The sequence below is a fragment of the Lonchura striata genome, chromosome 20 (assembly GCF_046129695.1).
Source record: "Lonchura striata isolate bLonStr1 chromosome 20, bLonStr1.mat, whole genome shotgun sequence".
NCBI lineage: Eukaryota > Metazoa > Chordata > Aves > Passeriformes > Estrildidae > Lonchura > Lonchura striata.
In genome coordinates, this window is record NC_134622.1 from 2,666,393 (window position 1) to 2,688,488 (window position 22,096).

Consider the following 22,096-nt stretch of genomic DNA (forward strand, 5'->3'; position numbering starts at 1 on the left):
GCTCTGCCAGTACCACTGCCAGCCCCGGAGTTTTGACTGCCCCCAAAAAGGAACAGAAATGGGGCATGGGATCCTTCTGCCCACCTGCCACCTTAGAGCACTGACTTATTCATCATTTCATTGTAAAATGGGCAAGAAAAATGTGTTGCATTGATGATTTCTTATATTACTGTTTCTTGCCTAGTAACCTTGAGCTGCTGTGCTGAGTGATGCAGCATCCCCTGACCACAGAGACTTTACCAGAGGGCACCAGCACTCCCTGCAGAAGGGAGGGTGCACATTCCATGGGAAGAGGAAAGCCCTGCACTGACACAGGCACTCTCAGGCAGTGGACGGGCAGCCTGGAAAGCACACTCAGGCTGTCATTAGGCATTTCCACAGCCAGCTGAGATCCATGATGAATTCATATAAGGCAACACCAAAAATAAAGCTAATTACTTTAGGCTTATGATAAGAGAGATCTTTTTCTACAGGCAACTTTGCAAGGTCACCTTCCTGGCTTTAGTCTCTCTCTTCCTCTTTTCTTTTTTCTTTCTTTTATTTTTAAACAAATGACATTGAGATGCTTTCAAAGCTTATCTAATTCTACCTCAGGGCAGGAAGGGGTTAAGACCTTAGAAAATACATAGAGATGACTAGAAAGCCAGGCTGGTAGGGCAATGTTTTAAAAAAGGAAGGGGGGGGGGGGGGGAAGAGAAAAAAATGAATATTTTTTTACAGTTAAACAGAACCACAAGCGCAGAGTTTAAGGTCAGTTCCTCTCCTGCAGTGCTGGGAGCAGTGCTGTCAGTCACTGTGCTGGTGGGGTCCCTCACTGCCAGGACACAGTGGCACAGCACACCAGGAACATTCACCCACTGGGAAGGGGGATGGAGGACACAGCTCTCAATTGATTCCAAAGGTCCTTTGGGAAAGATGGAGCCTCTGGTTTATTAGCACTGACATTCAGCTCTCTGAGTAGCAGGCTGGTACCTATTTCATTTAATGCCATTTTCCACCAGGGAAATCTGTTTGTCAGGCTCTTGCCAGTGAAGCCCAGGCAGCACCACCCAGAGCAGAGCTCCTGGTGGGACAGGACAGCCTCAGCTGCAGGAATGTGCTCATATTCAAAGGGAAAAGGGGGCACTGTGCTCCAGACTCCCTGCTCCTAGTGTTGATCTAGTTAGGGGAAAAAATAACAACACAACCACTTTTGTGTTTCTTTTGTGAGGAGAATCTGCCATGGACAGCCACGACCCTGTGTACCCAGGCATAACCTCACCCTTGCCTTCAGTCTGTGACATTTCTTTATGCAAGGCCCTCAGGCTTTTAAACTGGTGCTCTTACATGCAAAAGGAGGTCTTGACTTCATTTTAGAAATAGATTAGCTGCATGACAGACTAGGGTCTTTCAGGATATCATTATTCTTCCTTTAGAAATTCCTCCTCAGAGGATGGCACTGACCTGCTGCTGCCTGGCTGCCACTGTCTGTGTGACCCTGGGAGTGCACTCTGGGCTGGGATTGTGCCACAGCTGTGTGTGACCACACCAGGAAACGATAAAGTGAGGACAAGGTCTGGGGCAGACTCAGGAAAGCTCTGGGAAGTGAACATGGCTTTGGCTCATTAACCCGACTTGAGGTAGCACTGCTCCAGTGGAGCCAGGGGAGCTGCACCCAACACCCCACAGCAGATCTCCAGTCAGGCTCCCAGAGAGGCAAATACCAGCTTGGTGTAATATTCAGTATCACGTAAGGAATCTGGCATCTGCTTCTCACTGATCCCTCAAAGCTTAACTCCTTCATCTGTCTTGTGAACTGCAAGGATCTGTCTATAAGCAAACAACCTGACGAAGCTGCTCCACAATTTTGGTTTTAGCTAAGTCCTAATCCAAACGAAGAAGATCTATAAAATTATGCAAAAATTTCCCCATCACAAACCAGAAGCATATCTCAGAAAAGGTTTCCATGGAATTCCCAGGCTGCTATCATGTCTCCCAGTCTTTGCAATGCTCCTATAGCAGTGCTCCTTCAGCCAGACACCTTGGCTTTCACTGCTCTGATTTTGGGAATCAGTATTACTGAAGGAAGTTAAAGCTATTGCTGTTTTCTTATATACACCTCAGTGCATTATTCCAAAAAGGGAAAATATCAGACTATCTATCAAAATCATAGAGATCCAATCAGAGCTGTAGCTATGTCTGTCTCTGTTTAAACCACAGGTATTATATGTCTAATGTAATTACACATCAAACACTACATGCAATGTTCAGACCTACAAGTATTACATTACATTATATATATAAACGTGTTCACACACAGATGCTTCTAGACAAATCCTTTGAGTTTTGACTATGGTCATGATAAAGATCAGTTTGCAGCTGTGCAGGGAACTCTCCCCAGGTCAGTACTGAGCACTGACTCTGTTTCACACAGACTCCTTTCTTGGATAGAAATGGTTATGGAAACACAAGCTGTATTTTGATTTTTGAAGAGGATGAAATAAATAATGTGACAGCAGTGGATATGTTGGACTTCAGAGTCACACATTTCCTTGTATATTTATACCTGTGCTCTGAGGTCAAGGCTCAGTGTCCCCCCCGTGAGTGCCAGGAGGGAGGGCAGGATGTGCCCAGCACTGGGTGCCCTGCCAGCAGAGCCAGCCTTCCCCTGCCACGACCGAGCAGTTTGGACAGCAAAGCACACTCGCAGCAGCCACTTCCATCCCTGAGAGACTTGTTTGTATTTGCTCAGTGTTGTGAAAAGCCTTCTCCTGTAAGGCCCTTTCAGCTGCCAAGCTCTCAGGGCAGGCCAAGTGTGGCTGCAGCCGGGCTCTGGCTTTCCCGGGGTTCTCCAAGTGCTACTTTGGGTAAAAACAACATATGCAAGTGTAAAGCTGCCAGACTCGTGGCCAAGGAACATCTGTAGGTGCTTGTTCATTCTCACAAACAAGGATCACTCAGAATATTTGAACACACACCTCCTCCCTGTGTTGGAGGCATACGAGGGGGCCCATCTGTGCCCACTGAGCACCCCAGCACCTCTAACAGTCCTGATCACCTTCAGAGATGGAGAAATTAAAATTAGCAAATACTCATTTTACACAGAGAGGCAAAATTTCACCTACCTATAAAAAAGTGTGTTTAAATTTAAAAAAACTAACCTAGAGGCCTCATTGCCTGGGCCACTGCACTAGTGAGGAAAATCAAGAACCTTCAAAAGCCATTCAGGCCCTGGAGTGGGCTCATTTCTGTCCTCCTGGATCCAGGGGCCCTAAGGAGATGAGATCCCCAATTCAGACATATTACGTGCTTGAAGCTAGAGGAGACAGGATTCCAACCTGAGTTGCCCAGAATGAGAAGAGAAGGTTTACCCTGATTTTGAACCCACAAGTTATAGAACAGCTCTCACTATCCCTCCCCTTGTGGGAGCAGGACCCCACATGGGTCACTCACTGCCTGGTACCCTACAGCAGCCAGTCCATCAAGCAGCCAGAACTAATGGTTTTAAATATTTCTCCTGAACATCTAAGATATCCATGTGATCAGTCCACTGCCCAAGGCCAGGAGAGATGTGGTTTTAACAGAGGTGTCTTTGAAAGGACTGAGATTTTCTGTTGAACCATATCCCAGCCTCACACAAACCTACAAGGCAAGAAGAATGCAATATAAAATCTCTGGGGCACTATGCCAGGCACTTTTTGGAACATTTTTCAGTATATCTAATATTTTTTTAGATTTATTAGAGAATTAGATTTGCACCTTCTTTTGGTCTCAGAGTAACCATTAGACAAGGTCACAAAAGCAGCACCTCTTTCAGTAATCAGACAGACAGGGGAAGAACCCAGATCTATCTCTGTCATCTTCTGTCTGTGCTGAGGAGAAAAGTGGGATTTTATGCTCCCAGTTTCTCTGAGGAACACAGCACAGTGATATCCAAGCACTGAATGATCCTGTTTGCTAAAACAAAACAAAAAAACCTTCAATGTGAACCTTGAGCCAAGGAGAGAGATGATTTTGGCTTGCCATTGGTTTCCCCTTTTTACATGGATGGGGAGAAAAAAAGTCCGAGAAGCTGGTGAGGACACAGCAGGAGCAGGAACCAGCAGCAAGGGCTGTCCCTGGCACCAAGGGCTGCCTTCCCACAAGGACTCCCAGGAGCAGAAGGACACCAGAGCTCTGACACAGCATCCCCTGAGGAAAAGCAGCTCTGTGCTCCCAGCAGGCAGGCCCTGGTGGGGAGGCAGCAGCACGGTGCTGCCAGTGCCTGAGGAGTGAGGGACGGTGTCCCTGTCACCTCCCAGCACCACATGGGTGCCCCTGTCCTCAAACCTGCCAGCCTGAGCCCCTTCCCCTCCTCCTGCCACCCTCCACCTGCTGCTGCAAACACAGTTTGTTTCAGAGGGAACCTGAAATGAGAGAACACAGCAGGAGATGAGCCCCGGTGACATCGAGGTCCAGGAATCCAAAGCAGGTCATAAGAGAGGCAGAATGGAAACCAGCACAAAAGTGTCTGAGCAGCAGTTCATTCTCTCTGTCCAGGCAGTGCTGGTAATGTATTCTAACACCATTCCAGCTTTAACTCTCCTGGATTGACAACAGAATTGAATTACCCTTCCAAATCTCTCTCTTTTAACTTGTCTTAAGATTTTTTAATCCAACAAGAAGCACTTCCTTGGCAGTGCTGCCATTGTTATATTTTTTCCAGCTTTTCTGATTTAGGAATTTAATCTTTTTAGCCATGAATTGACTTCTCTGAACTAGCACTCACAGAAAAAAAAAAAAAAAAAGGAAAAAAAAAAAAAAAATCAGCTCTTGCTTGCCATGCAAGCTGCCAAGTTCCTAGGACCAGATGGAATGGATCCTGGGCTTTTAAAGGAGATCACTGACAATCACTGAGAGCACAAACAAACACAGGCCAAGTTTCAAGAGGGCTGGAGAAAGATTGATCGCAACACAGAAATGACAGAACACTAAACAAGGAAATAGAAGCACTATCTGTTCATCTCCAACATCTGTGTTGTGTAGAGCACTGGAAGCTACAAATCCTGCTTGAATAAAGCTACAGAGTAATGCAATCCACGTGCACCCCCTGCCCTGCCTGCCACAGGGCTCAGCCCCACCACCCTGCCAGCTCTCCCTGCTCAGAATTCATTTCCAAACATGAGGAGCAAAGCAGAAACATCAGCTCTAGGGGAAGGAGAAAGGAGACATTTAAACCATTGCTGGGACCTACAGATGACGTTTGCCTCGAAGCATAACTTTACCAAGGTGTGTCAGAGCTGCCACACAGCTGAAAAGGGGGGGCACAAAGACCAGCTACAGAGCTTTCAGAATATTTCTGTGATTACCACTGAGCTATAGGCAGCATTTGTGCATAGGCACAGCTTAATTCCCCTCCTTTAAGCTCCTCTCCCTCCTTTCCCCGTTTATATTTGGATGCTCAAGAAAGGAACCATTTAGTTACTGAACTCAGGTTTATGATACAGGCAGCGAAATTCAATCCCATCTTTTAAGCAGATTAGGATCTACACACAGACCTTTGAACCTGCTGTGTTATCGTGTTGGCTTTCACAGCTCATCCCCAAAGGACTAAAATTACTCCACTTAATTAGACTCCAACTCTCCTCATCTGCCCCAGAAGTTTCCAGTCACCTCATTCAATTGTAGATGTAATTTGGGCTTAAAGGTTTGTCCTGATTTTTCACTGTGGTGCTGGAGAGCTTTGCAATGCAATACTTCACCCATCTTTAAACTTTTCTGGGGACACTGCAATGGGAATGCTGCTTGCCTTCTCTTGGTTCTGTGCCTTGTCCAACGGCTTCAGAGAAGTGCATTGGAACTCCTTCCAAAATGCTGCACAGACAATACTCCTGATAACACATGTGCCTTCACACCCATTTAATGGCTGGAGAAAATGAAGCACAGAGAAGAGGCAGTGTGAGATTCTCCTTCCCGGACCCAGAGCACTTTCAGTGAAAATCCAGCAATTAGTACAACACTGTAATCACTGTGTGACATGCCTTTGTCTGAAGGTAACAACCACAGCCAAATCCAAAGCTGCAGAGCTCGGTGGGTGTTGATGAACATGTGTTTTATGCAGCAGTCATCACACAGGACAAGATATTCCACAAAAAGCTGCCCCAGTGCCACCAGCACAGAGAACGGCTGTGCTGGGCCAGATCAAAGGCTCAGCTTGCTCAGCATCCTCTTTCCAACAGTGGCCATAAAAGGGTGTCCAAAGGAAGAGAATAAAAATAGGATAAGTACATATAATACTCCTGTCTCTATTTATATGCCTACATCTTTCCCCCTTGCTTCCACCACCACTCACTCCCAGCTCGCTGAGCTCCTGACAGGATTTCTGCCTGTTCAGCGGGAATCCATTGATTTATTTTCCATTTATTTGCCCACTTTCCCACAAGTGATGTCAACTTTTAAAATCCACAATTTTCCTGATAACACCCAGTTGCACTGGCCAACACCTTCCCAAAGAACCATCTGCTTCTGATCTCCTTCAGCTGGGCTCTTACCAATTTCCTTTGGTGTCCCCAAGTCCTTGTGTCACAAGGCAATGAACAAGTCCCATCATCCTGATGTCCTGCCCCAGTTCACAAACCTCTGCCACATCTCCTTTCCTTATCCACCCAGCTGAGGGGTTGTAGTTCATTCAGTTCTTCCTCACACAGAGGCACTTTGACCCCTCTGAACAGCCTTGCATCTCTTCTCTGAGCCCTCAGTGTCTGCAAGGCTTTGGAGAGGGAATGATGAGAGCAGCACATGGCCATGACACAGGTAAATCAGGAATTTCTGTTCCATCTCAGCAGTGTTCCCTGTTCCATCCTTAGGGCACTCCCTTATCTTTAGCTGGTTAGTCTTTTATACCACTCCTGAGTGATGTGCTGATGTTTTGATGGAAATATCCATTATAACCCCAAAATCTGTGCCTAGAAATGGAGTTAGAAGCTCCCCAATTTCACTTTTGCATGGAAATCAGCTAGAGCCCATCATTTCATTAGGACTGTTTTTGGGAAGAGTCACCAGAGTCCCTAAAAGCAGCATAAAGTACCCATGCTTTGGCACAGGTTTGCTGCTAAAGTGAACTTGGACCCACTAATCCCACTCAGAATCTCCTCTCCACCCATGCTCTGTCCCTGCACCTACCCCACACCACAATAAAACAGGATTTTAACAGGCCTGGTGCTGTTTCATAAAACCAGTGTCTTCAAATTTGCTAAAAGCACATACAAATATTTCATAGAGAAGACAATGCTGCTCTCACATCTGATTGCAAACGAGATTATTTTTTCTCCCAAACAAATCCAATAACTTGATTATCTGCTCTGGTCTGTTCTTATTTTTTCTGCTGTACAATTTTCAAATATTTGCAGTTGTAAGTCTTTCAAAGCTTTAATTTGCTTAAAATGATTCACAAGCACCTTGTTAATCTTTTATCAGTTTTATTACAAACTGTAAACAAAACCCAGTTCTTAAATAATTAAAGGGCAGAACTAGCCCTCAGGCAAATGAAGTCCAGGAGGGAAGAATAAAAAATTTAAAAATCAGAGTAAGCCTGTAATTTTTTTTTTTCCTTCCCATCTACAGAATTGGTGAATCTAGCTTCAAAACAGAGAGGAATTCAAAAAGAACAGATTGTGTGTGACATCCCCCCAGCCAGTTTCTCTCATCTACTGTGTCCTGAATATTAATCCATCAAGTACCTACACGTTACAGAGTTAAACACACCACAGGCTCTCAAGGCAGAAGCTGGGTCCCAGACAGGGGTTTAAGAGAATTCCTGTGCATTCCTGTGTGCCCAGCAATGCCTTATCACCCCAAAGGATCCCTCCCAGGCAGCAGGTCCAAGGGAAGGCAGCTGGAGCACACTCCTGTCCCCAGCACCTCCTCCTGGCAGGACTCACTGGGCACAGCCCTGGGAGAGCTCGGCCAGCTCCTGCCCACATCCCTGCTCCAAAGCTCCTGCTCTTGGCACAGTGCTGAAAGCAGCCCCTGCTTGGAGAACCCCACAGAAACCCCTGAAAGGAGGCACCAGGACGAGCAGAGGATGGAGCAGCTCTGCTGGGAGGGAAGCCTGAGAGAGCTCTGCTGGGATTGTTCAGCCTGGAGAGGAGAAGCTTCGGGGTGACCCCACTGTGGCCTTGCGGTGCTGAAGGAACCACTGGAAAGATGGAGAGACAATGTCCAAGGGGTGCAGTGACAGGATACAGGGAATGGCTTCCCACTGCCAGAGGCAGGGCTGGATGGGAGACTGGGCAGGAATTGTTCCTCATACCTGGCACTGTTTGCCCTGAGAAGCTGCCCCATCCCTGCCAGTGTTCAGGGGCTTGGACAGGGTTTGGAGCAACCTGGAATAGTGGGAGGTGTCCCTGCCCATGGCAGGGGTGGAATGGGATGTGGTTTATGGAATAGGATGTGTTTTAAGGTCCCTTTGAACCCAAACCAGTCTATGAAGGAATTAAGGAATGCAATGTGTTTTAAGGAATAGGATGTGTTTTAAGGTCCCTTTGAACCCAAACCTGTCTATGAAGGGATTGAGGAATGGGATGTCTTTTATGAAATGGGATGTGTTTTATGGAATGGGATGTGTTTTAAGGTCCCTTTGAGCCCAAACCAGCCCATGACTTGCTCAAAGCAGGAGGAATAACACTGTTCAGGTGTCCTCACCGTGGCAAGCGTTGAGCCACGAGTGGCTCCATCCCACCATGAGCAGCAGCCACCAAGGCCCAGCCCAGGGGGCACAGGCAGATCCAGAAGGGAGCTGGAGTCCTGTGACACAGACAGCCTGGGGAGAGGAAACTCCCAACAGGGATGCTGGAACTGAGGGAAAAGGCTGCTTGGAGCCCTGACATGGCAGCAGGAGATGGCAGCAGGAGCTGGGTTGGAAATGAGGGCTCCAGGCACCTGCAAAAAGGGTACTGCTACATCCACACCTTGCTGTAAAACTCACCTCCAATTATTCAGATTGAGAACTGTTATTTAATGTAATTATTACTGCTGTTACAGCCTCCTGTCATCTACCAACGCTTCCAACCCAGCTGTGCTGCAGAATGGTGCACACTGTGGCTGTACAAGCACTTCAGAGATTTTGATACAAAACTTTCAGCTTTCTAACCTATTGAGAATGTCCTAAGGTATTCAAATGGAATTTCCTTCTAGTTACAGAAAAGACCACTTCTAATGAAGCTTTCCAAAGCATTGCAATTGGAATAAAACCTAAGGAACTATGAAGGCAAGACTGAGTAAATTCTAATTATCTTTTGAAGGCTACACTACCATGCACACAAAAATGGATTTAAATGCATTACAGACCTAAAAACGTGTAATGGATGCATTGCTAGCCTATTACATGCAGTTCATTGTGCAAAGGTTTTTGGTTGTATGTTTTGTGCAGTGGGCTGTAAAAGTTGCTTAACAGAAGAAAATACATTTGATTAAAAATTTACATCAGAAGAATGTAACGGGGTTTTATTTTTCCCCTTTGCTATTTTATCTGCCACTGACTATTCCCATTAGCATTCAGTTCTTCTCAGTCTCACAAAAATATGCAAAAAACAAGGACTAAAGATGGAGAAGTTTGAGGTCTAGATCCCAATCCATGTTAAAGACAAAGCTGTCCAGATGCTGGCTCCAGATGAAAAAAAATTGCACATATTCCCACTTTCAAGTGGGAGGACCCTGAAGTGTCACTGAGATGCTTAAATAGTTCTGCTCCAGTGACTCCCTTTGTGAGAAATATCACGGGGGGAGCAGGTGGTGCTTGGACTTCCTGATGTCCCACGGGGCTCCCAGCACCTGCCCGGGCAGGAGCAGCCCCTGAGTCATCCTGACACACAGGATGCAACCACTGCCCCAGACCACGGAAGAAAAAGCCTTTTACATCTCTACCATATCCCCAATAAAGCCGAAAAATCTTAGAGGGCCTTGCTGATAACAATTTAGAGCAAAAAAAGCAAATGGCAAACGTTCAATCTGCAGCACGGAAAGAAAGATTTTACAGCTTAGTTAAACACCCTTATCCAAAACCACACAGGAACCAGTCTAACTACCAAGAACTGGCAGAACTGATAAAGATCCATTTAAATAAAAATAAATAAGCAAATACATAACTAAAGCAAAATAAGTAAGTCCTTCAGTTGGTTCTGCAGCCCAGGAGCAAATGAGAGCCGAGGGGCTGGCTCGCCCTGAGGAGCTGGCCTCCCATCCCTCTGGGGCTGGAGATGGAACAGGGATGGAATTCCCTCCTCTGGCTTCCAGCCCTGCCTGCTTCTCACTGGCCTTACCAAACCATGGAGACACAAACCCCTGTTTGCTGCTGCTGCTCCAGCCCAAGCCACACGTGAGGCTGGAAGGAGGAAAAACCTCCTCAGAGCCACTGCCAGCCCTTTGCCCCTTTTGCTGGGCAAAGCAAAGCAGCTGTGCAGGCTGCAGCCACCACTGGCAGGCTCCTTGTGCTCATTGCAAGGCCAGAGAAAATCAAAATGCAATGATGGACGGCTAAAACATGAAGCAAGGCAGCTCTGTGTGACAGGGTTTAGTGGCACTCACAGGGTAACATGACCAGGGGAGGCAGGGGAAGAGCTGAGTCCAAGTGAGCACAGGCTCCTGAAGAGCAAGGGCACATTTGGGTAAGAGATCAGGACAAAATTGTTCCCTGTGAAGGTGGGCAGGCCCTGGTAGCAGTGGCTGCCCCTGGATCCCTGGCAGTGCCCAAGGCCAGGCTGGACAGGGCTGGGAGCAGCCTGGGACAGTGGTAGGGGTCCCTGCCATGGCAAAGTGGGGCACTAGATGATTTTTAAAGACCTTTCCAAGCCAAACCATTCTATGATTTTATAATTTGTAGTAATTTGTTTTTACAAGTAAATTAAATCCCTACATCTGTTTTCCTTGATTACGCTTAATCTCTGTTCACAAGAATATAAAATGACAAATCTCACTCATTTCCCTAAAATGCTGTCAGTCACAGTGGCAATACAATTTTAAAAAAGCAAACTTGTAGTATTCATAGGCAGGAAAGGAAAGGAAAAATTTAAAATTTTAGCAGCTAAAAGTGATAAAAATAGTGAACCAGGTGTCGGTGCTGAGTAATTCAGGACAACACAACCCTTTGCTGATAATCCCCATCAGTTTAAGGAGTAACATCTGATTTCACACCTGCAGAAATCCTTCTAACAAGGCAATGAGGAAAATAAGTAGGAAAGATACATAAATCAAATCTGCACAATTATCTCCAGCAAACACTTTTGGTGAAGAAACAGGGGAGTTCCCACCTCCCAGGGAAGGTTTGAGTGGCAGTGGAGCAGGGAGCAGCTCTCCTGGTTCACTGCCTGCACTCCTCCCATGCCTCTGGGCATAGCTCTGGCCCAAAAAATCACCCACACTCGGTTATCCCTGGCTCCAGCAAGCCAGGGTATACATTTCTGGGAGGATTCATCATTCCAGGCACAATGGATGTTCTGGTGAGCTCAGGTCATCAGGCTGATTTATCACCTCAGCTGTCAGGCTCTTTAGAGCACTGCGTTATGCAAACACTGTGCACATTTCAGTATCTGTTCAGTATATTATGGAAAGGTGTTCCCTACCCCAGCAAGGGGAGGAAATGGTTTGGGATGAAAAACCTTCTTGTGGTGAGTGGGAGGGAGAAAAGGTTGTGCCACACAGGAGATAAATAACCAAATCTTTGTCAAATTACTGCTAAAAGGGACAAGACAAATAACGAGCAGAGTCAGGGATGAAAAAAACCCTGAATTCTCTAAAAATACAGCCAACTCATGAATTTCCAGCTGCAGAGCAGCCCTTTCAAGTTGCAACTCTCAGTGCTTGTCAAGAAAGATGCTTCCTGCCTTGATCCCCCCCACGAGCAGCTCGGTCTAATGGAAGTCACATTTGATGTGCTCTGTGCTGCTCAGCAGAGTGGCTGAATTACCGGGTGCAGACCTCATCATACTCTTAAAAAGTAATTTGGAACCAGGGCTTTGATTTAGATGGGCTTTATCCTTTACTTTCAAAGTACAAGCGGTAATAATGTAGTCTGTGAGTTTAACATTTGAAACAGGGGTTCCATTTACCTCTTTGTACTTACTGGAGGAAAATGACTGTAATTGAAATCTTTCTGCTGGAAATGAAGTCCTTCTAACATTCAAAGTGGTTGCTTGTCCTTCAGGCTTTTTATTTTAGCTGTCAAAACTGTAAACTGCCTTTCAGAGTAGTGAGAGTCTTACAAGAGAGGATGAAATGAATGTACCCTGGATCTAGGTAGTGGGTGTTTTAATCTAATTTTCTAGCTAGAAATACAGCACTTCTCTCCCTTGGGCACTGCTGGGAACAGGAAAATTAAGCTTTGCTTCAGTTCAGCAATATCTGTCAATGAACCTCAAACAAGGGACAGGGCTTTTCAAGGACAAAGCAAAACCTTTCAAGCCCTCCATTTTCATCCATAAGCTCCCTCAGATCCAGGCAGCAACACGTGCAGCCAGACTGCCCACTCACGCTGCCTCCCTCCACATGTCTCCCACACTTTCTAGAATTTCACAGATTTTTTCCAAGAGCTTGCCTTTTTTCTTTCCCCCTTCAGATTAAACTGATTTTCTGGTGTCAGCAATATTATTCACATGAAGCCTTTGAATCTTAATTCCGGTGTAAATGCACTCAGACTGAATATGGGTATTATGTCCAAGTGGCTCGTGGCCAAATGACCTTATATTAAATCTTTGAAAAGGCAAACATGAAAACTTTGGGGTTTATCCTGTAGGCTTCTTTCAGTCTGTATTATAGAATGTTAGCAATTAACTTGATAATAGACTCAAGATGATGTGTGGAGCTTTCTACTTTAGTTAGTTTTATTATCTGGTTATTTTAATCACAACTAGAAATGTACTGCTGGGAAAAGGTTTTATTGTGCTTGTCACAACTTAAAAGAACTGTTTGGATGACTTGAGCAAACTAACCAACCAAAGGACATCAGCTTAACCAGTGTCTTTCTCTCCTGTTTTCAGTTCCAACATGTCTTTAGGTGACCATTGTTCAGGCTTTGTGTTGCAGCCACAAACGCACGACCAGTTCCTACCTGTACAAACTGGCCACTGAGCAAGCAGGCAGATGACATGAATGAACTGATTAGGAGATGTCAAGGTTCCAGGTGGATGTGAAGAGCTTGGAGGATCCCAGAAGGCTGTGAGGGTTCAATCCCTGAGGCCAGTTCCATCAGCACACCTCAGTTCAGGTCTCTCTGTAGATAACCCAGCCGGGATGAGCAGCATTCAAACACAACCAATGGAGCAGTTTATGGCAGGAAAGCAGTGATGCCAAGAGAATAAAGCAGGTTGACAATGTATATGGGAAGCAAAACTGTACAATCTACAAGCTTCCTGCAGTTACCTCTGACATTCATATAAATATATCTGCTTTATCCAAGTGGGGCCTTCAGACATCAACATCTTCTGAAGTAACCCAAAAGAAAAAAAGAATATTTGTGATGGCCAGAGGCAAGGATGGCAACTTCAGCAAAGCCGGCCAGCCAGTAAAAATGTCAATGAACTTCTTTACAAGAGAATTAAGAGGGAGCTGTGCAATGTCAGCACACACAGGAAGAGCAGCTCCAGTTCTGATTAACTGAGATACTGCACTGACAGGAGGGCACAGACCCAACCTCCTCCTAACCTAAAATGACCTCCCTTAAACAGAGATTATATAACACTTCCACATGAGGAGAGCAAAGTTAAATTAATTTGGTTTTCACAGGCTGTTGCCAGAAGAGACATCACTGTCCTTTCTGCTCATCCAGGTACACCCCATAGGGCCAGACCCTCATGGTGAACTGGGACACACTGACCTGCCTGGAAACAAAGGCAGCACAAAAAAGGAATCAAACCAGCTCAGGTGGAGGTGGGGTCACCACCCCATGTGGCTGCAGAGGCACCACTGCTGGGAGAGGAGCACTGGCTCCTGCAGCAGCCCACACTTGTGCCAGCTGAAGAGGAGAAACTGCATCTCCAAGGGAGATTTTAAATCCATTTAGACAAACTGCTGTAAAAAGCTGGTTTGAGAATTTCAAAGGTTCTTCAGCTTAGCTGACATAAACCCAATTTCTAAGACCATGACAACACAGAGGAGTTGCAAAAGAATTTGACCTAATTTTTTAAGCCAGTGTGGTTACACTATTGCAGAAATACTTGTTTCATGGAGCGTGCACCCAGAGTGTCCAGCCAGAGAACTGCACCAGTTTAATAAATTCAGCATCAATTCACACCTAGGCCACACTAGCACAACTTTCACAGGCAGACAAGACTGGGAGCTAAAGCAGAATGAGCCAAACCCCAACTGCAACAAGAACGTTGACACAAAATCCCGCATTCAGCAAGGGGGTACAGCCCTCCCACGTAGCCAAACCCAAAATTTCTCATTAGGAAACTCCTACTTCAACACAAAGGGTTAACAGTCCCTTATCACACATGAAATCCAGTAAAAGACCAGGCATGCACATCAGTTCTTGCCTTCCTGCATGTGTACATTATGGTTTGGGGCTTTTTTCCCCCAACAGATGAACAGACTTGGCACCTTCTCTAGTGGATCAGAAGAAAGTCTTGTAAAGAACAAGTAACTGTAAGTAGACAGATTAAATGGGTTTCCTGGATTTCATCCATGTTCAAATTTCCCAAGTTGTAGATCTCAGAAGTATCTGACTCTGACAAAACTGGTATGACAGGTTATGTAACACTCCACAGAACCAGCCGGTGACAGCAGAGCAGGAACATTATCTGCTCTGCTCAGGGACTCCAGGGCTTTCTGGATCAACTGCAAGGGGTGTCAAAAAAAAAAAAAAATAGAAAGGAACTGAATCACAAAATGTAGAGTAAAAAGAAATCCCCCATGCGTTTTAAATAGCCAACCTCACCCACTGGTAAATAACTGGTGATTGCTTAGATTATTTCCAGTAATATCCATATGCTAAATATGCTGAGGTGATTTGTTTAATTGCAGATGTTTATAAGTTGGATATAACTTTAAAGAACAGAGAATTATTGCAGTGAAACATCAAGAAGATAATAACTGCCTGATACAGTGGATTCTGCAGCATTTTTAAGACTTCCCCAAACAAACAAAATGGAACAGTTACATCTGAGATTGTTAAATATGCTATTTGCAGCCTAGGATAAATGATAGGACAGTCTTGTTAAATTATATACTATATGTTTTTTTGTTAAATAAAACACTAGTGCAGTATAACTTGAGGCACAAAGACAAGAAATAAATCAATGTGGGATTATTTTCCAGAATAGAAAATTTCAGTCTAATAGCACATGCATGGGTTTTCCCTCTGTTCTAAGAAGAGCAAGTTGCTAACTGCTCAAGAATGTTTAGGGAAGCAGCAAGGCTGATTAGTATTTTCATAAAAAGTTGCCTTGCTCTTTTCCCTATTTTGCTGGATTAAGGAAACAGCAAAGCTACATCCACATTCTGCCTGCACTGCAGCACTATTGGAAATCCTGCCCTGGGGCAGGAAACCCTCCAGGAGATCTCCAGTAAAAACACACCTCTATTAAGCAGGTTCCTGCACAATCTTGGTCCATCCTCCCTCCCCATCCCTGCTCCTCTGCTTCCCCCAGGCATCTGGGTACCAAGGCACAGGTGAGAGAAACTAGAAGCTGAGTGCAAGAGGAAAATCCCACAGAAACACTATTCTGTGCAACGGGAAATACAGCAAACTCCACAGTAAACCCCACACCAAAGAGTCTTCAATACATCTTGCTGCTTTTTGATCAATACAACTTCTTTCTTCCAGGAATAATCATGGACAGTTAAATACTTAGGTACTAGAGGAGAAGAAACAACTGACCTCCGTGCAGAATCAGGTCACAATTCATAATGGGCTCTACAGAACAAGAAATATTCCTCCCTTTCAAGCTCCACATGAGGAACACAAACACATCTCTATTGTTTTTCCCCCGTGGAAGGCACTGGAGGAATCAGATCTGAGCTTTCCCCCTCCACCTGCACCGTGCTGAAGTTGCTGCCACATCTGCAGCCCGTGCCCTGCGCTGCTCCCTTATCTGTGGAGCCACAGGAAAACCAAATCCCGGTGCCACTTCCAGGGGCACAGCCTTATCTGTGGAGCCACAGGAAAACCAAATCCCGGTGCCACTTCCAGGGGCACAGCCTTATCTGTGGAGCCACAGGAAAACCAAATCCCGGTGCCACTTGCAGGGGCACAGCCTTATCTGTGGAGCCACAGGAAAACCAAACCCCGGTGATGCTTCCAGGGCAGGGGAGCAGCTGAGCCCCACCAGTGCCCGGGGAAGGGCTGCAGCAGAAGCTGGACTTACCTTCTCGGCATGCTTGAACTTGACGTAGAACCAACTGGACTTGATCATGGTGTCACCTGCTGCCCTCGGCCACGCAGGGACCCAAACCTGTCCCGCTGGGCAGGAGAGCCGAGGGGACGGGCGGGGAAGGCGCTGTGCCGCGGGGCTCGGCGTGTCCGTCCGTCCTCCAGCCCGTGTCCGTCCGTCCTCCAGCCCGTGTCCGTCCGTCCTCCAGCCCGTGTCCGTCCGTCCTCCAGCCCCAGCCCCAGCCCCAGCCGTGTCGCTGCCGAGCGCCCGGCGCTGCTGCCAGCCCCGCCGCAGCTCCGCTCCTCATCACAAATGGCACATGTCAGTAAAGCCAGGAGGCTGGCTCCGGCGCTGGCAGCCGCCCAGGACCGTGACCTCCCCCAGCGGGATGAATAATGAATTCCAGCACTTCCCTCCAGACACAGATTAACACCTGGCTAAACATTATTCTGACAATGAGCTTGGCCACTGCGAGAGCCCCCGCGTTAACCCCTCGCTCGCCCACCAGGCAGGGCGGGGATGCTTTGGAGGCTGTCCCGCGATGCCCTCCCCCCGTCGAAAGCGAGATTACAGGACTATATATAGTTTAGAAACAATAAAGCCTCTTAGGCATAAAGCAAATATCTCCTCTCCGATTCTGCAGCTGCAGTAACGCTGCCGTGGAACCAGAGCGAGTCCTCAGGAGCCAGACTCGCTCCTGGATCACCCTTTCTCAGCTCTCCCCTAAAACACCCTTGGTAAGCTGTGATGCCCTCATGCTCATGTTTTAAAACATCTGTTGTTTTAAAAGGAAAAAAAAAAACAAAACCACTAAAAACTCCCAAACCAAATCAAACAGAACAATCACCACTATCAAACTAAGCTAATGCATAGAAAATCCTGAGAAGTCACTGGTCAGAATGTTTGTTCTTCTGCCTGTTCAGAAACACTGCCCAATTCCCTGGCTCTGCTTGAAGGAGACACATTGATCTGGCTGCAAAGCTCGCAGCTCTGTGCATCCACGGAGCAGTGAATATCAAGTTACAAGCTAAAGGATGGATATAATCAGCATCCTGGGTTTCCGCTGCACGCAGCCAGCGCTATCTGGCCCAGCATCCTGTGCCCAAACACTTCACCATGCACAAGGAAACAATGTCAGCAATCTTCAGTCCAAAGATGTGCCCTTAGGAATGCAATAAAAATATAATGTAATGTAACATGTATTAACACCGATGGATATGAACTTGTCACACAGGTACCTGAACCTCTTCATGATTCCATACAACGAGCGAGGTTCAGAATTTCATTACAGAAGTAAAAAAGTCACCTCATTTTGCTGCTTTAAACAGCTGCCTGGTTATTTAAGTGGGAGTCTCACAGTATCATATCCCAACAAAAGAGGATCATTTGCTTTTCATCATCTCCAGATCATGACTTTATAGGTTTTTCTTGTCTCCCTTATATCACACATCCCAGACTATTAAGTTTCTTCTCATAGGCAGGCTGTGCATGTCTCCACAGATCCTTTTCATCACTCCTTGTACCTTTTCTAGGTATAGGTATCTTTTTCATATGAAGAGTGAGATGGAATAAATACATTTACCACTAACTTACCATCTCCTACTATATGTGCACTCAAGAGAGATAAAGCAGCTGAAACAGACCCTGAAACCTAGTTTGTCAGTATTACTCACCTAAAAAGCACTGTCAGTGCTGATAACAGTGTCAGTGCATTATCTCTAAGTGGTGGCTTTGACAACCTGGCTACTCATTCACCTGCCAACAGGTTTTTAGAAGTTTTCATAAACTAGGACTTACACGAGGGATCCAAATACCAATATTGGCCAATAATGGTCACTGCATTCAGCTGAACTGAGGCTGCTCAGTCCTGCTCTGCCCTGAGACCCCTTCCCTGCTCACCCACTCTCCGTGTTTGGTCCTTGCTCTTCCCTGCTTGGACAGGGATTTGGGATGAAGACTTTGCAAGTCCCCTCACTGCAATCAGCTGGTCTGATTCAAATCCTGACCATCCATGGCCACAGATGTCAGAAATTACTTTCCATTGATTCCACAGAAAAATATTCCCACTCTCCCTTTAATTCTACATTCCTGTGGGAGGATTAACTATGCTAAAAGGGTGGTAAAATACCCCAGCTATTTTTTAGAACTGGAAATGTTAAAAATGGATGAGAGGGTCTCCTATAGGGAGCAACATAAAAAGAAAATTAAAACACCGGCTCTTATCAGCACCTTCTATTTCCTGCGCCTCAAAAGCTGGTTTTTGAAGCAGCAAATGAATAAACGGGACAGATCTGGCTGTGGATTTGATTGGGATCAGGTCAGTGCCATAGCCTCGCTTCCTCCCAGCTGCTGCTGTTCCTCCAGTCCCTGCGGCAGCGCCTTCCCCGCAGCCGTGCCAGGAGTGACAGCACAGCCCTGGTGTCAGAGCCGGGCTCAGCAGCCGCCCACGGACCCAAACCGGCCTGCTCCCACTCGGGATTCGTGCCCGCACCGCCCGACCCCGGGGCTTTGGGCAGGAGCACAGCCCATTCCCTGCCCGACCCGGGGCTTTGGGCACGGCCCATTCCCTGCCCGATCCCGGGGCTTTGGGCACAGCCCATTCCCTGCCCGATCCCGGGGCTTTGGGCAGGGGCACAGCCCCGTTCCCTGCCCGACCCCGGGGCTTTGGGCAGGAGTACAGCCCCATTCCCTGCCCGATCCCGGGGCTTTGGGCAGGAGCGCAGCCCATTCCCTGCCCGACCCCGGGGCTTTGGGCACAGCCCATTCCCTGCCCGACCCCGGGGCTTTGGGCAGGAGCACAGCCCCGTTCCCTGCCCGACCCCGGGGCTTTGGGCAGGAGTACAGCCCCGTTCCCTGCCCGACCCCGGGGCTTTGGGCAGGAGCACAGCCCCGTTCCCTGCCCGATCCCGGGGCTTTGGGCACAGCCCCGTTCCCTGCCCGATCCCGGGGCTTTGGGCAGGAGCACAGCCCCGTTCCCTGCCCGATCCCGGGGCTTTGGGCAGGAGTACAGCCCCGTTCCCTGCCCGATCCCGGGGCTTTGGGCAGGAGCACAGCCCCGTTCCCTGCCCGACCCCGGGGCTTTGGGCACGGCCCATTCCCTGCCCGATCCCGGGGCTTTGGGCAGGAGCACAGCCCATTCCCTGCCCGATCCCGGCCCTTGGGGCAGGGGCACAGCCCCATTCCCTGCCCGACCCCGGGGCTTTGGGCACAGCCCCGTTCCCTGCCCGATCCCGGGGCTTTGGGCACAGCCCCGTTCCCTGCCCGATCCCGGGGCTTTGGGCACAGCACCGTTCCCTGCCCGATCCCGGGGCTTTGGGCACAGCACCGTTCCCTGCCCGATCCCGGGGCTTTGGGCACAGCCCCGTTCCCTGCCCGATCCCGGAGCTTTAGGGCAGGAGCACAGCCCCGTTCCCTGCCCGATCCCGGGGCTTTGGGCACAGCCCCGTTCCCTGCCCGATCCCGGAGCTTTAGGGCAGGAGCACAGCACCGTTCCCTGCCCGATCCCGGGGCTTTGGGCACAGCCCATTCCCTGCCCGATCCCGGGGCTTTGGGCAGGAGCACAGCCCCGTTCCCTGCCCGATCCCGGGGCTTTGGGCAGGAGCACAGCCCCGTTCCCTGCCCGATCCCGGGGCTTTAGGGCAGGAGCACAGCCCCGTTCCCTGCCCGACCCCGGCCCTTGGGGCAGGGGCAGAGGCGCAGCCGGCGCGGAGGCAGAGCCGGCACCGCGTACCAAGCACAAACAGCTGTGGCTCACAGCAATTACCAGGCCTGGATGTTTTCCACTGGTTCATTAGCATCTGGCAGGACCTAAAGTTCCAGGGTCACAAAACACAGAGCTATTATTTTATTTCAGGAAAATGCACAGCGGCATCCCTCGAGAGCTGTCCTTTTGTAATCAAAGGACAAGTGCAGCGCAGGGAATGGAGAGGGGGAATTTGCAGCCATCACATCCCCCAGCCGGGCAGGGACGAGCCCATCACGCCCCAGATGGCTCATTTTGTGTCGCGCTGTTGAAAGCCCCCACATCAGCACCCACAAACAGCCCCTGGCAGCAGCAGCAGAGCCCGGTGATTCCTTACAGCACTGACAGCTGCGTGGCTTTGCACGAACACACAGTACACACCAGCTTAAGTTTTCAACACTTCATTCATCTTTGCAGTAGGACAAAACACACCATTTATTTCAAACCTGCAGCGTCAGCACTTTCTCTGAACTGTTTTTGGCTCTCCTGTTTTACAGAGCTATAGTCTTCATGGTGTGTGATACAACAGCTTCACTCCTGTTTGCCAATTCATCCTAGGGACGTGATGCCAGACCAACGCCAGAGCGGATGGGGATCCACCCCTGAAGTGCTGCACTCACCTCCAAACCCTGCTAGCCACACCTTCTCCTTCAGTCACCCATCAATAACATGAAATAACATACTGTTCCTTTTCATGTGACCCCAAAAGGGCAACCATGCTTTGGTAGAATATTCACAATTCTCCCAGAATAATCATATTTTGATTATTCAGCAGGTTTTGCCATACTCTAATAAACCATTTCACCTGTGAGACAGTGCAGAAAAGAATTGAAATAACCTCCTTTTTAACAGACCATTGGTTCTAAGCCTTTTAATACACCCTAATGTATATTTAGATATCGATTCACGTTCATTTCAATTATTCCCCATGACAAAGCTGATCACACACTGATGCAATGAGCAGTGTAACAGTGAGTACTGAGCTGGTTTTTAAGTCTCCTAACAGCAGTAGGTATCTCCTCTTCTCTCTGGCTTTGGGTTTGTTGGTAAGGCAGACTAACATCTTGGTGCCACAAGGGAGGGGGAGAAGGAGCAAATCAGGCACTATTTCACCTATTTTCACTATTCCCTAAGGCAGCAGAAATGCCTTGAAGAACCCACTTGCACAGCAGAGCCAGTTCTGGAGGAAGCTAAAGAGCCCTGACCCTCATGCCAAGCAAAAGCAATCTCTGTGTGTGTGTGCAGGGGGACTAAAGCTAAAGCAAGATGGTGCATTTGCAGCAGGGACTACATCCAAGATGAATTACAGCCATTCCTGTGTTCTTGGCACTACGAGAGCAGAAAATCATCTCCCTCCCTATTATCATAATAGCTTTCACACTTCCCAAGCAGCAGAGTGAAGTGTGGGGATGCTGAAAGAAATAGCACATAAACAACAAACAGAAAGTTTAGATACATAGGAAGATCCCATCTCCAGAAAATGTTTACAGCAATTTTTATAATTAGCCTGGAGAAGGCAACTTGGAATAAGTACAAATAAAAAGGATTTTGAAACATTTTTCACAGTTCAGAATGGCTCCTAGTGTAGCAGCCAAAGCAGTGACCCTTGGGAGATTAAATGAAGCTGAGAGCAAAGCCTGTGGGATCCGCAAGCCTACTAAGAAAGTTTTTCCCAAATTCAGAGAACTGCAGAGTAACTTGGATTCTATAAATTAAGTACAAATGCTGAAGCTCCTGCCTGCTTCTGATCATGCCCAGCACTCCCCCAGCTCTAAGCCAGCAAACACCCAGCTCACGTCCAAGGACCCAGATTCCACAGCAGCCTTTCTGCTTTAACCCAGACCACCCCAGCTTTGTATTCCAACACTTTACATCCTCGAAAGGCTTCCCAGGGCATGGGCAGTGAGGGAGGGGTCAGACTGCCCAACCTCAAACAAATCAGTGCTACATCTCAGAAGCAGCAGAACAAATGAGGCGCCTGCAGCCTCCCGAGGCCGGCGCTGCCAGACCTTTGTGGGTCACAGGGAGGTCT

The 22,096-nt window shown here is 47.7% G+C and overlaps 1 protein-coding gene across 5 annotated transcripts in view; it reads right to left on the reverse strand.

Annotated features, from left to right (window-relative positions):
• Positions 1–22,096, reverse strand: part of AUTS2 (activator of transcription and developmental regulator AUTS2) — a 770,185-nt gene that overhangs the window by 499,222 nt on the left and 248,867 nt on the right. Inside the window, exon 1 of one of the 5 annotated variants that reach the window (XM_077787477.1) lies at positions 16,317–16,439. The exons of the other annotated variants lie outside the window; for them this stretch is intronic. Coding sequence (XP_077643603.1) covers positions 16,317–16,364 — 48 coding nt within the window. The 5' untranslated portion in view covers positions 16,365–16,439. Of the gene's footprint in view, positions 1–16,316; positions 16,440–22,096 lie in introns of those variants that run through there. 5 annotated transcript variants of the gene reach the window in all.